The 13628-nt window shown below is 34.6% G+C and overlaps 2 protein-coding genes across 4 annotated transcripts; both read left to right on the plus strand.

The window, feature by feature from the left end:
• The first annotated feature begins 971 nt into the window (after positions 1 to 971).
• LOC100812790 (fumarylacetoacetase) lies at positions 972 to 12380 on the plus strand. Of its 3 annotated transcripts, none has more exons than XM_014768018.3 (15): positions 972 to 1318; positions 1850 to 1928; positions 2312 to 2370; positions 2462 to 2586; positions 2662 to 2736; positions 3017 to 3092; positions 3298 to 3397; positions 3501 to 3560; positions 3748 to 3818; positions 3933 to 3995; positions 4348 to 4412; positions 4773 to 4869; positions 4977 to 5102; positions 7827 to 7890; positions 12058 to 12380. In XM_014768018.3, exons 1-14 carry the CDS (start codon positions 1112 to 1114, stop codon positions 7887 to 7889), a joined length of 1266 nt encoding a protein of 421 aa, XP_014623504.1. In that variant the 5' UTR covers positions 972 to 1111; the 3' UTR covers position 7890; positions 12058 to 12380. The 3 variants fall into 3 exon arrangements, with proteins under 3 accessions (XP_014623504.1, XP_040865923.1, XP_040865922.1); XM_041009989.1 differs by having other exon boundaries at positions 12087 to 12380; XM_041009988.1 differs by lacking the exon at positions 12058 to 12380 and adding an exon at positions 8044 to 8105.
• Positions 9518 to 10293, plus strand: LOC100814935 (uncharacterized). The gene has a single exon (NM_001253170.3). It carries the CDS (start codon positions 9557 to 9559, stop codon positions 10094 to 10096), a length of 540 nt encoding a protein of 179 aa, NP_001240099.1. The 5' UTR covers positions 9518 to 9556; the 3' UTR covers positions 10097 to 10293.
• Positions 12381 to 13628: the final 1248 nt, after the last annotated feature.

A 13628-nucleotide genomic window follows, 5' to 3' on the forward strand; every position in this document is an offset into this window, starting at 1 on the left:
TCCACCCCAGATATTTGATCTCGTGAACTAGTAGTGTTGAAAAATAATAAATCTAATTATCCACAAAATATAATAATAAATCCTAATTGCTATTCCCATGGGTATTAGTCTAGGGACAAACATATTTTTTAGGACATGAGATTTTGGTGAGCTCATGTAAGCCTAAATAATTATAAAAAAAATTCCCCTTAAAAATTTAATAGTAATCTTCATATCATGATTTTTTATATAAAAGTGATGATTAATCTTTGTTAAAAATTATAAATATATTTAAGGTGAATATTTTTCTCTGAATACAAATTATTTAATATCCAAAAAATAATTAAAATTTAAATCGCAAACTACTTAATTAAAAGATAAAAACATATAAATAATTATCATATGTGAACTAATTGGTTTCCAATCATGAGTTGGTTTCAAATCATGAGTTCTAATCCTATTCAAGGTGAGCGGATGCTTCGAGTGGGAGGTAGTTGTGGCTATCCAGTATCTAACCCCTTGATACCTTCTCAACAACCATCCCATAATTCGAAATTATGATTCAATAAACAAATACTTTAAGCCAAAAAAGCCAAGTAAAAGAAAAAAAAAATCTTTGAAACAATTATTCAACTCAATATAATTTTTAAAGAAAGAAATTACTTAATATTCCTCTATAAATATAAAATACTTTAATTTTATTTTCATTTTTAGTACATAAATAATTTTTAAAAATATAATATTACAAATTTAAATAGTTTTTTTTTATAAATATTATACTTGTATCAATAAATCATTAATCCGAGTAAGATTTGATATCGTAAAACAACTAAACAAGATCTCAACTTTAAAGTTCTGTGAAAAAAAAAATTAATTAAAAAGAGAAGATCTCATTAATCTTTGACGGAAATCAATTACGACAAAATGAGTTAGTATGTAGTATCAAATAACATGATTAGAAATAATAAAAAGAATACTGTAACAACTGTATAAAATAAATCATGCTCTTGTTCCTGATACGCACTAGTCTCTCTCTTTCTTCTCGGTCCAGTGTCTCTTTCAAAGTGCTGCTGCTGCCAGCATTGACCTGAGCTAGAGCAGTAACCGTCATCACCACTGCCAGTACGGTACCATGGCTGTGCTTCAATCTTTCGTTTCGGTCCACCCAGATTCTCACTTCCCCATACAGAACCTCCCCTACGGAGTGTTCAAGCCCCAATCCGCTTCTCCTCCTCGTCCCGGCGTCGCCATCGGAGACTTCGTCCTCGACCTCTCCGAAATCTCTTCCGCTGGTCTCTTCGACGGCCCTCTCCTCAAAAACTCCGATTGCTTCCTCCAGGTAACTTCCTCAACTTCAATCTGCCTTTCACTTATGTTTGGGTACAAGTTGGTAACGTGTTTTTCTTTTTTTGGGGATTTCAATGCACATTTCTGAATTCCAAGACACAAAATGAAGAAGGAAGAATTTGTTGCTTTGAGAGTAGAAGTACTTTTGAGTTTCTTTATTTGTTATCCAAACATGCACTAACCAATCTGGGTAACTTCAAAGCTCAAAAAAAAAAAAAAAAAAAGAAGCGAAGGCGGAAGAGTGTACCTTAATTTTAGCCTAAGATGTCGTAATTTATGGATTTGTCACAATCTTTTTGTTTCCCTGAAAAACTTGAAGGAAGAGAAGAATGTACGTACCTTAATTAATATTAGGATGAACACTTTTACTCTCTCTCTCTCTTACATCTTTTTGTGTAACATGCAACGTTGTTTTCATTTATTTTTTAATTTTTAATATAAGGTTTTACGATATTGGGTCGTGATGGGTATGGGAAATGGGAAACTCTGGTGGTCTAACTGTATTATCTCTGTACTGTGACAGCCTAATCTAAATAAGTTTGTATCACTGGGAAGGCCAGCTTGGAAGGAAGCTCGTGCCACTCTTCAAAAGCTTTTATCAGGTACATGTAACCTTACGTTGTTTCTGTTTAATTTTTTAAGGCTTGTATGATTCACTTCTTGCTTTTTTGTTTTAAAAGCTGTTTTTTAAAATGATTCTACATCACTCACAATTAATTTTTCATCCAAATTCTATTAAGTTTTGAAAATTGTTTCCAAAACAAGTGTTTTAAAAACTAAAAACCCAGAAATGGGAGATGTTTTCTCATTATTTGGACAAACAAATTTTAGAAAATAGAAAAGTATTTTTGAAAACAGTAAACAAACAAGGCCTATTTGTTCACTTTTTTACACTGCACTGCTTATGAGGGTGTACATGCATGTTAAAGTTTGTGTGAGCTGCAATGGCTGGTTCTTATGTCAATTGGGTTGTTTTTAAATGCAGCAACTGAGCCAACCTTGAGGGACAACGTGGTTTTGAGGCAGAAATCACTACTGCCTGTGGTATTGTAAATCGGCATTCCTGATTTATTATTTTAAAATGGTTGTGTTGTGTTTGTCACTTCTTTAATGATTTTGGTGCTTGAATTTTCAGAGTACTGTGGAGTTGCTTCTCCCTGTTGTTGTTGGGGACTATACCGATTTCTTTACGTCTCTGCATCACACTAAAAATTGTGGGCTCATTTTTCGTGGGCCACAGACTCCTGTTCTAGATAATTGGTGCGTTGATTTAAAAGACTTTACAAATTTGATTAATTTTTTTTCTGTAACTAAAAAGTTAATCTTGTTTCACAGGTATCGCCTGCCTGTTGCCTACCATGGACGAGCATCTTCTGTTGTTATTTCCGGAACAGATATTGTTCGGCCAAGGTGATAAGTTTTGACGCTAACTGTAAACTTTTCTGGTTGAGTTTGTGTGCTTGCTTAAATGGCTTTATGAATCTTCTGTTTTTTTGTAAGTCTTATGGCTATGAACATATAAAGATATATCACATCAATGTTTGGTTGTTTATCATACTTCATGTGTTGTATGTTCATGAAAATAGAAACATTTTATGACAGTACCGGGTTCTAGTTCCTTTTGTAGACATTATGCATTTAATTGCTCTGCATTCTATCTCACAATGTCATGCCACTTTGTGCTTTCCAGAGGTCAAGCTCATCCAATTGGCAGCTCTACTCCCTACTTTGGCCCTTCATTAAAGCTAGACTTTGAGTTGGAAATGGTTAGCTTGTTTTTTACATATATATTCTCAGGCCATTTTACTCACTAAAATGCATATGTAAATTTTTATTTTAAAAATATGAAACTCAAGATTAAACATTGTTTCAATTTCTTCTTTGTATATAGTTTGTTCTAAATGAGTTATCTTGGTACTGCATTGTTTTTCATTTATTTTATTTAAGCTTAAAATCTTAGTTTATTGGCAGGCTACTATTGTTGGACCTGGAAATGAATTGGGAAAACCTGTTGATATTAACAATGCTGAAGATCACATCTTTGGACTTGTTGTAATGAACGATTGGAGTGGTAGTTTTCCAATTCAATATATTATTTATTTATTTATTTATTATTATTATTATTATTATTATTATGCCCAATAATTGATGCTCTACTGAATTGTATTTGGCAGCTCGAGATATTCAGGCATGGGAATATATTCCTCTTGGTCCTTTTCTTGGCAAGAGTTTTGGTAAGATGTTTCAAACAATTACTTAATATCTTTTAAGTCCTAATTGAAAAAAGCTGGGCATTTGGACTTGTGCAGTATATCCAACATGGATGATTGCATGTGCCATTTGCTCTAGACAGAAACCATCACCTTTTGGTCATTATTTTAGAGTTAATCTTCCTTTATGGTGCTAACTATAATTATACAGGAACAACAATATCACCTTGGATTGTGACCTTGGAAGCATTAGAACCTTTTGCTTGCGAAGCCCCAAAACAGGTAACTGGTTTCTTTCTTTCGAGATTGACATTGTAGGAACTTTATAATTTGGTTGTTCATGTCTAAAGTTCAAATTAACCTTAGCACGTTATTTACATTATCCATAAAATGCAGGATCCTCCTCCACTTCCATACTTGACTGAAAAAGTATCCAGAATCTATGATATTTCCCTAGAGGTATTTCAGAGTACCTTTATATGCATGTGCTTCATATTATTTCCTCTTGTATCTCAGATTAATGGCATTTCTTTATGGTCCTTATGTACTGCTGTATTTGAAGTAGACTTTAGGATTCTTTTTCCTAGACAATAAATGATAAGAACTTTGGGAAAACCACACCACAAAAGCTAGTGAAAAAGCTAGCTGTTGTCGTTGGAGAGCCCAAAACCTTATAAACCCCACACTAGAGTGTAGAATCCCATGCTTCCAGTGTGGAACTAAAGTCCCATACCTTGCAATTGGATCCTAACAAAATACAATTAATTTTTTAGATTATTATGTTAATCATAAAATTGTTTTTTTCTGCAAGGCTCACATAAAACCTGCGGGGCATGAAGATTCAGGTGTGGTGTCACGGACTAATCTAAAGCACTTGTAAGGAATTTCTCTTCAACTAATATTGACAGCTCAGTTTATTTAATTAGTTCTCTCTCTCTCTCTCTCTCTCTCTATATATATATATATATATATATATATATATTAGCTTGGAAGGCAATTGCGATCATGTTGTTGATTTAAAAGATGTGAATGGCATGGAACTTGTTAGTATTATTTTGTGCATAGTTTGACTTATGTTTGGTGATATATTCTCCTGGGTACATAGTGCACAAGTAGGCTCTGTTACATCTTTCCATTCCATCGTATAATTGCTTGCCCTTGCCTATTAGAGAAAGTTATACTTTGAAACAGTTATACATAATACAAAAAAATCACACTTGTTCTGCCTCTTTGTAGATATTGGACATTGACCCAACAACTTGCTCACCATACAATCAACGGTTGCAACCTTAGGCCAGGCGATCTCCTCGGAACTGGGACAGTTAGTGGTCCTGTAAGATTCCATATTTTATGCAGTCTAACTTTTTTTTCAGTTAGAGGGAATTGTTCCTTTTCAACTGGTCAACTAATTTCAGTTAAAATACGTGCTTTTCACTATAGGAGCCGGAGTCCCGGGCATGCTTGCTAGAATTAACGTGGAATGGACAAAACGCGGTACCAGTGAATGGGTTAAATAAGAAATTTCTTGAAGATGGAGATGAAGTTATCTTAACTGGATATTGCAAGGTTACAATCAATTAAGATCTTCAACGCCTCTGTTTTGCTAAAATGCTGTTATCTTTTCAGTTTTTCTTGAGAGATTTGTTAGTTTTCATTTCCCAGTATCTAGTTTTTAACTATTCAAATTTATGAATTTCAAACTTAGGACCATGTTAGTTTTGTTAATTTTTGTTAGTTGTTAATATTAGCTAGTGAGGGAGTGAGTTAGTTGTTGATGCCTATTAGTTTGCTGGGCTGAAGTTGAGAAGAATTAAGACATATTGTGTATAAATTTGAGGGTAGTTTGAGAGAGAGATCATCTCGTCATTTGTGAGAAGATAGAGACCTTTGGGCATTGGGAAGTGCAGATCCTTGAAGAATTTCTGCAGTGCTTTAATTAGGGAAGATTTTCCCTACTCTCTGTAACAACCAGATTTCTATCAACTGGTGTCAGAACTTTTATCTTGTAGTAGTGGGTATTGAATCTTGAAGATGATTCAATGATTGGTGGGGTACAATATTTTGAAGCCGTTGGAACATGATCCAGAATTAGCTTGTCAGCTTTTGATCCAGGAGAAGCTATCAAAGGCTTTGAAAGCTCTGAGAGGTGGTGCTCTTAATTGGTGGCTAACATGGAAATGGCATTACCCAAATGCAGCATGGTGGATCTTTGTGAAGGTGCTGGTCAAAAGATTCCAACCAGAGCATGATTTTGATCAACTAGTTTGGGTCTGGAAAGAGGAACAAGAACTATGGGAACCAAGATGCAGTAATGAAGATATGGAGGTGGAAAACAAGAAGAAGCATCATGGGAGAGACGAAGCAAACCTTTGTAAACCAGAACCAGAAACAAAATTAGAGATCAACTAGGATCAAGGTGACGGAGAAAGAAGCTATATTGTGGATGCAAAAGAATAGAGAATAACAAACCTTAGAATTGGAACTCTTCAAGAAAATTATTTTTCAGACTCAACAGACCCAGCCCAATACACTAAAGAGGGAGAAGGGAAAGAGGGAAATGAAAAACACAACAGTTAGATTGTTTTCATGATCTATATGGAGAGTACTCAGATTGAAGAGAGGGACTTTGGGGTAGAACTGTTGAACCAGGAAACATAAGTAGATGATGCTATGCAATTGGTAGTGTGGGCAAAAATTTTAGGGTATCAAGAGCTCTACACTGCCTTCAAGAATTATGACTCTGTTTTAGATATAAAAAAGGTGGACTGTGGTGGGTTAAAAAATGCATCAGAGTTCTCAACCATATCAGAAGATAAATTGGAAGATTTTGATAATTTTCAGCGGCAACAGGTTAGTAAAATAATTTAGGGTATGAAGAGCACTACACTATCTTCAAGAAGTATGACTCTGTTTTAGTTATCAGGGTGGACTCTGGTGGGTTTAAAAATGCATCAGAGTGTTCAACCATATTAGTACATAAATTGGAAGATTTTGATAATTTTCAGCTGCAACAGGTTAGTACAATTACAGAGACACTGAGGCTCTGTTTCATGGCAAAAAAATGCCTTAGCAAACAGGGCACCTGTTTGTGTTTGTCCCAGGAGGGGTTGGGGCCATTTTGAAACTGCAGTAGTTGAGTTGGCTTGATTGTTATGCTGCAAGCAGCTGGAACCTTGGTGAGACTTGTTCAGCTGTTCACCTTGAGGACAAGGTGAAACTTTAGTGAGAGTATTGTTATGTCTGTTAATATCTGTTGGTTGTAAATATTTGTTAGTTGTTATATTAGCTAGTGAGAGAGGGAGTTAGTTGTTTATATCTGTTAGTTTAATGGCTGAGATGGAGAGGAACTAAGGAAGATTGCCTATAAATTTGAGGGGAGGTCGAGAGAGAGACAAGTTGTCATTTGTGACAGGATTTAAGTTCTACATTGCTGTAGTTGGGGAAGAATTCCCCTACTCTATTAATAAGATACCAGGTTTCTATTTTTTTTTGACGGAGATACCAGGTTTCTATCAGACTATAGCATATGGGACCAATAACGAAAACATACAACAGAATCACTGCTAATTTACTTTCTCAAATATCTGATTAGTTGTGTTGTTAGACCTGAATTGCTGCAGCAGTCCTGCTAATTTAGTTACTTGTTGGCATATTTCCAAGGGGAATATCATTTCCCCAATTTCTCTATTTTCCATATTGGTATTGTTCTCACTTATGCCCCAATTATAAGCATTCCACTACAATATTAATCAGCTTGATTTTTAAGAATGTTATTTTGATATGAAGTTCTTGAATAGTTGCATTTTTTTTGACAGTTTTATAAGTGAAGAGTCAATGGCTGAGCATTTGCAAAATTGATTTTGGTTAAGATTGATCTTTGCTTGGAAACTTTTACAAATTCTCCATCCAATGCAAAAGCTACATAGTTGCTTCCACTATAATCAAATTGGGCTACATTTTGCCATTTGAAACATTCACCAAACATTTTTCTAAACATGTTGAAAATAGCTTCAATTCCCGTTTGAGCCTTCCAAACCTACACATAGTAGGGGTTTTCTTTTCCTCTTTGGACTATGGCTGAGCATATATGACTGCAGCATACCTCTAAATTAGACTGCTCAGATTGTTTTAAAACGATGTGCCGTACTTATTTTGATTATAGCCGAGGCAAGTTTCTTGATTGTCACATTGAAAGTTTTATTATAATCATGAAGCAGTTCTTGATCTTTCTTATTTACTAGTTGTATGACTTGAATTTTTATGGTAAGATATAAAATTCTTGCTTTGCAGGGAAATGGTTACACTATTGGGTTTGGTACCTGCTCGGGCAAGATTGTTCCCGCAGCTCCCTGAGGTCAGTATCATTTCATAGTCTTTACCAGTTGTGGTGGGAGGAGTTGTAGAATCAAGTATCTGGCTCCTTTCCACATAGCGTGTTTTATTTACTCGGCTCATAATTTGACTTTAATAAAGCTGGTGTTTTATATTTTTCTTTTTTATGCTATAGTGTGGATCCAACATTGGAATAAACCAATACTTATAAAAAAAATATTATCAAATTCTACAAAATCATCCTGCTGCACGTGGTATAATAGTCGTATGTTTACAAACAAGGCGATTTTCGTGCCACACCAGTTGTACGCTGTAATGCCAAACCGAACCGACCGCCCAATGCTAATAATGTCCAATGTATACACAATTACTGAATATACGCCGGGTGACATGTTTAAGCAAAGATTTCAGAGTTATGAAATAAGTCTTTACGTGATTTGGGTGTTTTTCTTTGAAGTCTACTTTAATAACTTGCATAATAAAAATTCACCTTAAAAGTTAAAATTTTCAGTTAACAGTTTACACTTGACACTAATTCTAATTGGGAAAAACAACACAAAACATTTTTGGTCCTATTCAAATCTGTTTTAACATGATAATTATAACCCCCTGCGAAGTTATCAATATCTCAGTTGGATAAATGTCATTTTTGATCTATTATATTTTAGTTTTTTTTTTTTTTTTACTTTTGCACATTAAATTTTGAAAGTTTGATTTTAGTCATTTATGTTTTCAAAAGTTTTATTTCGATATATTAAGTTTTAAAATTTTTATTTTGACTCTTTGTGTTTTTAAAATTTTTATTTTATCCTTTGTTTTTTTGAAAGTTTTATTTTGGTCTTTTTTGATTTCTGTTCTAATAATTTTTAAATAATTAATTTAAAATAGTGTAACTAAAAATTGAAGCAAAATTTAAAATTATGGCAATGCTACATTTGAAGCTTCTCATCAGTGTTGGGATTCAATGTTTTTTATGTGTTGATGTTGGGTCGCAGTATGGCTATTGTGTTGTTTGGTAGATGGATGTCGTGGATCTGATTGGTTTGCTGTTGTAATGTTGAGAAGGTTGTAAATCTTAGTGGAAGGTGGTTGTATTATTTAGGTTGTGGTGGTGATCATGGAGTTTGCATAAAAAGAGAATGAAGATTAGGAAAGTAGGTATTCAAATGTTATAAAGAAAATGATGGTTTTAGTTGTTATTATTTTAAATTAATTATTTCAGAAATTAAAAAAAAATCAAAATAAAACTTTTGAAAATATAAAAAATCAAAATGAATCCTGTCAAAATAAAACTTTTGAAAAACATAAAAAAATATAAATACTAAAATAAAATTTTAAAAATTGAATATATGAAAATAAGATAAGGCCGACACATAATAGTAAAAAATGACACTTAAATATCTAATAATAATGATTTGCTTATGGAGATAATACGATCATGTGGTATCCATCCATCCATGGACGAAAAGTTATCAGAGGATTTGAATTTAAACATGAAAGAGAAGAGTAGTGGGAGCCGAGGAAGGTTGGAGAAAAGCAAGTGGGGTCCCGCATCAACCAAAAGGTTATCATCCATCTCATTTCCACAACACCTACGCGCCAACATATTTCAACTTCATTCCCTTATTTTCACTCTTTTCTCACTCACTGTCCAATCCAATGTGTGACTATCAAACTCCCCTTTTCCCATGAAACCCTCTTCCACCACCGTCACATACCCCTACCACCATGGCCACACTCCACAACAACCAACCAATTCCCCGTCCAGCGCCGCCGTTTCCATCCAATCCGCCTACCGCGCCCACCGCATCCGCGTCCTCTACCGGAAAATCGCCGCCATCGATGCCGAAGCCGATCGGCTGCAGCGCCTGATCCAGCGGCAGGACACGGTGGACGCCGTGCGCGCCAACCACCTCGAGAAACTGCGAATGAACGAGGCGCTCATGGCCCTGCTGCTGAGGCTGGACTCCGTGCCCGGAATTGATCCAACGGTCAGGGACACTCGGAGGAAAGTCACCCGTCGGATCGTGGGCCTCCAGGAGATACTGGACTCTGTCTCCGAGGCCCAAATCGATGAGTCCAGTTGGTGGCCCATGAAGAATTGGGACGAAGTCTTGGCCGACATGGAAGAAAGTATTTGTCTGGAGAACGGTGGCGATGAAATGGAACGGTTTTGCGCTCAGAATCTCGGATTTCGCTGCCTACAAAGGTTTCTTCGTGAACCCTGATTCATCCCCCTTTTAATTATGTATGTACGATTGTACGTACACACACGCTTTCTTATGTGTTTTTGTAATTGTACAATATAATTAATCTCTATAGTTGCTTACCTTAAAAACTTTGTGCTTTAGCTATAGACTATATAGTAAATACAAAGCAGTGAAATAAATATGGTCTAAAGGAATTAACATAATGTCAAAGAAAGTTGATTGGCTTACTTGGTAAGAATACCTCTCCTTAGAATGTGAGTTTGAATTTTGTAAGTATATCCGAATGTGCTTTTTGAGCTCTTATCGTGACCCTAATGAGTTTCTAATCGAGTCGGGATTCAATTTGGTTAAACTTATTTTAAATAAACAAAAGTAGCAAAGATAATTAAAACTAAAATGAACTGATTTTACAAGTTCCAATTCCACTATCATGTGAGAACTTAGAAGATGGATAATAATAGGTGTGAATATTATGCAAGCTTTATTTCAGCAGCGAAGTCTGTGTTTGGCCTTAATAAGCTCCAGGTAAGGGCGGGCAATTTACCCAAACTTTTTGAGTAAAAAAGGTAATTAAAGTAGAGTGAACTGCTGATGAAAAATTCAGAACTAGTGCAAGATACATGGATTATTGGACTAGCTTAATATAGTTACACATAATGGTGGAGCCAAGACGAGTAATTAAGATGATGAATCGTGTGATAGTTTGTTGGGGGGAGGTGCTAGTTGACGCAGCTGCACTTGCACTTGGACATGCATCCCTTGCAGTCAGAGAGGGTGGGGTAGGTGGTGTTGCAGTCGCATTTCTTGATGCAATTGGGCCTTGAGCTGCCATCCCACAAGCACCGAGCCATGCAGTGTAGGATTGGTGTGCAGGGAGGACAAGCGTTTTTCATCTGGTTCACAATGCAGTCTTTGCATCCCCTTCCATCTGTGGGTGGACAACTCATGATAGGTGAAGCCACCATCATCATAACCAGCAACAGCGCCTGTGCTTGTAATTGGAATGATACTATGCGCTTCTTCGTCTCCATGTGAACCTCAACACTTTTGCTCTTCACAAGTTGTGGAAAAGAATAATAGTGTATGCTGACAGATATATGGTAGCTATGCATAATGCATGCCACTTCGACATGTGTATAAAATTTGGACCGAGGTTCGTGTCAAATACAGAATTCCAAGATTCACATAAGGCATCGGTAGTGTGGAAGCATTAAGTTTCTTGGCAGGCCTTGCAATTAAACACAACATTTACTCTTATATGACTCTGGCAGCTCATGGCTCTCTCGGTTTGCACAGCCATATCTATCCCATCGCAATCCTTTAAGCAAACAAGCGTAATCAATGGAGAATAAATATTTTTTGTATTGAACTTTTTTCCTGTAATTTTATTTGTAAATATTTTATATTTATAGTATCTTTTTAAAGATTGGTTCCTTTATTAATATTTGTGAATATTTATATGCTGATAGGAAAGTTAAAAAAATTTATGCGACAATGTCATGTAAAAAATTAATATAATAGGATGAATTCTTGCTAGAAACTACTCCCCCCCGCTACAAAATACAAAATAAGTGTTATCCTTATTATTTTACATGACCTAGGAAAATTAATAAATAAATGTTTAATTAATATTACATTAAGAAATTAAAGTCACACTTATTAGAAGTATTAATAAAAAATCATTTAATATTACATTAAAAAATTAAATATAACACTTATTTTAGATTTTTTTTCTAAATGCGACATTTACTTTGTTAAGCGAGTTATACTATTTTTTTTATTTTTTTTTTTAGATTTAGAATTCGTGTTATTACTGAAATGATAATGTCATGATACGAGAGACGATGGCATGAAAGCAAAATTGATCAAGCCTTCGGTTAAACCCATAATTAAATGGATTGGATTGTATAAGTTTGTATTTGTCTTTTCATTTGTGAAAAATGACGGATTTAGAAATTTTAAGGTGTAAAACATGGCAGGTGGCTTACGTAATTATGCGTGAATATAGGACCGCTGCCGCTAGGAGGGAATTTTCTCAATTTATACAGTCAAGTTTGGAAAATGAAGTGGAGGCTATTTGGCATGAAACAGGAGGAGCAAAATATCCCAATCTTGAAAATGATGGATACTAGTAATAAATTCTGGGGCAGTAACTCATCGTTGCTGAAGCTGTGGTCCATACCATGATGAAATTGTTTATCTCTCCCTCCATCTCCATTCCTCCACCTTCTCTCTCCACCACAATTGTATAATAAATTTATTTTTTTGGATTTTAATATAAATAAATTTATTTTTCACCTGAGAATAATAAAATTAAATTATTTTAACTAACTTTCTTAATTTATGCAAAAAAAAATATTTTTGTTTATATATAAGTTTAAAATACTTATATATATATATATTTCGTTCAACTTAACAAAAATTGAATTTTTTTTTCATACACACACAAATAATTGAAGGGAACTTTCAGAAGAAAAAATGGATTATGAGAGTGTGTGACTTGAACCTCACATAGATATCTGACTTTATCTTATCTGTCACATTTGAATTTATAATTAAATGTGTTTTTTTTTTCAACCACCAAGTAAGGCTCTTACAGTGAGGGTAGGATGGTTTTACTTGAAAAGAATCATTTTCTGTGATCAAACTCGATTATATTCTACATGAACAGGTTTTGTAAGATCCAGTAAAATAAGTAATGTAATATAGTCTGAATTATATCATATTTATTTCAGTAAACTTAATAGTATGACAACGCATTCATTTCCTATGCATTGATTCGATTTCTGATACTATCGGAGTGAAAAAAGTAGATCTAAAGAAAAACGCGGGTTGGATTATCTTAGTAACAAATAAATTCTTTGTACGTAAAAAGTTCCAAGATTTTGTTGGACAGAATAACAATTGCAAAGTTTGAGACCACCCAGAAAGCATTATCAATTTTAAAAGCCTCCTCGGGTATTGAGCGTTTATCAAAGTTTACTTAATAAGAACTTTTTTTTTTTTCAATAAATAATTGTTTGTAACTTCGAAAAAAGAGAATCTAGTTTATTTTCTTACATAGAATTCTCATATATGTGTGAATAACACGTACATTTTTTATATAGATACATTCGAAATCTTTGATTAGTGCTCGAGCCGGATGATGAAAAATTATCATATCCAGTTCTTTCAGAGGATGGATCCATAAGAATTCACCTATATATCCCAATAACAAACAAACCTGACTTAAATGATCCTGTAGTAAGAGTTAAATTGGCTAAGGGAATGGGTCATAATTATTATGGAGAACTTGTATGGCCCAATGATCTTTTATATATTTTTCCAGTAGTAATTCTAGGTACTATTGCCTGTAACGTAGGCTTAGCGGTTCTAGAACCATCCATGATTGGGGAACCCGCGGATCCATTTGCAACTCCTTTGGAAATATTACCCGAATGGTATTTCTTTCCCATATTTCAAATACTTCATACAGTGCCCAATAAGTTATTGGGCGTTCTTTTAATGGTTTCAGTACCTATAGGATTGTTAGCAGTACCCTTTTTGGAGA

Source organism: Glycine max, chromosome 15 (assembly GCF_000004515.6).
Source record: "Glycine max cultivar Williams 82 chromosome 15, Glycine_max_v4.0, whole genome shotgun sequence".
NCBI classification, from domain to species: Eukaryota; Viridiplantae; Streptophyta; class Magnoliopsida; order Fabales; family Fabaceae; genus Glycine; species Glycine max.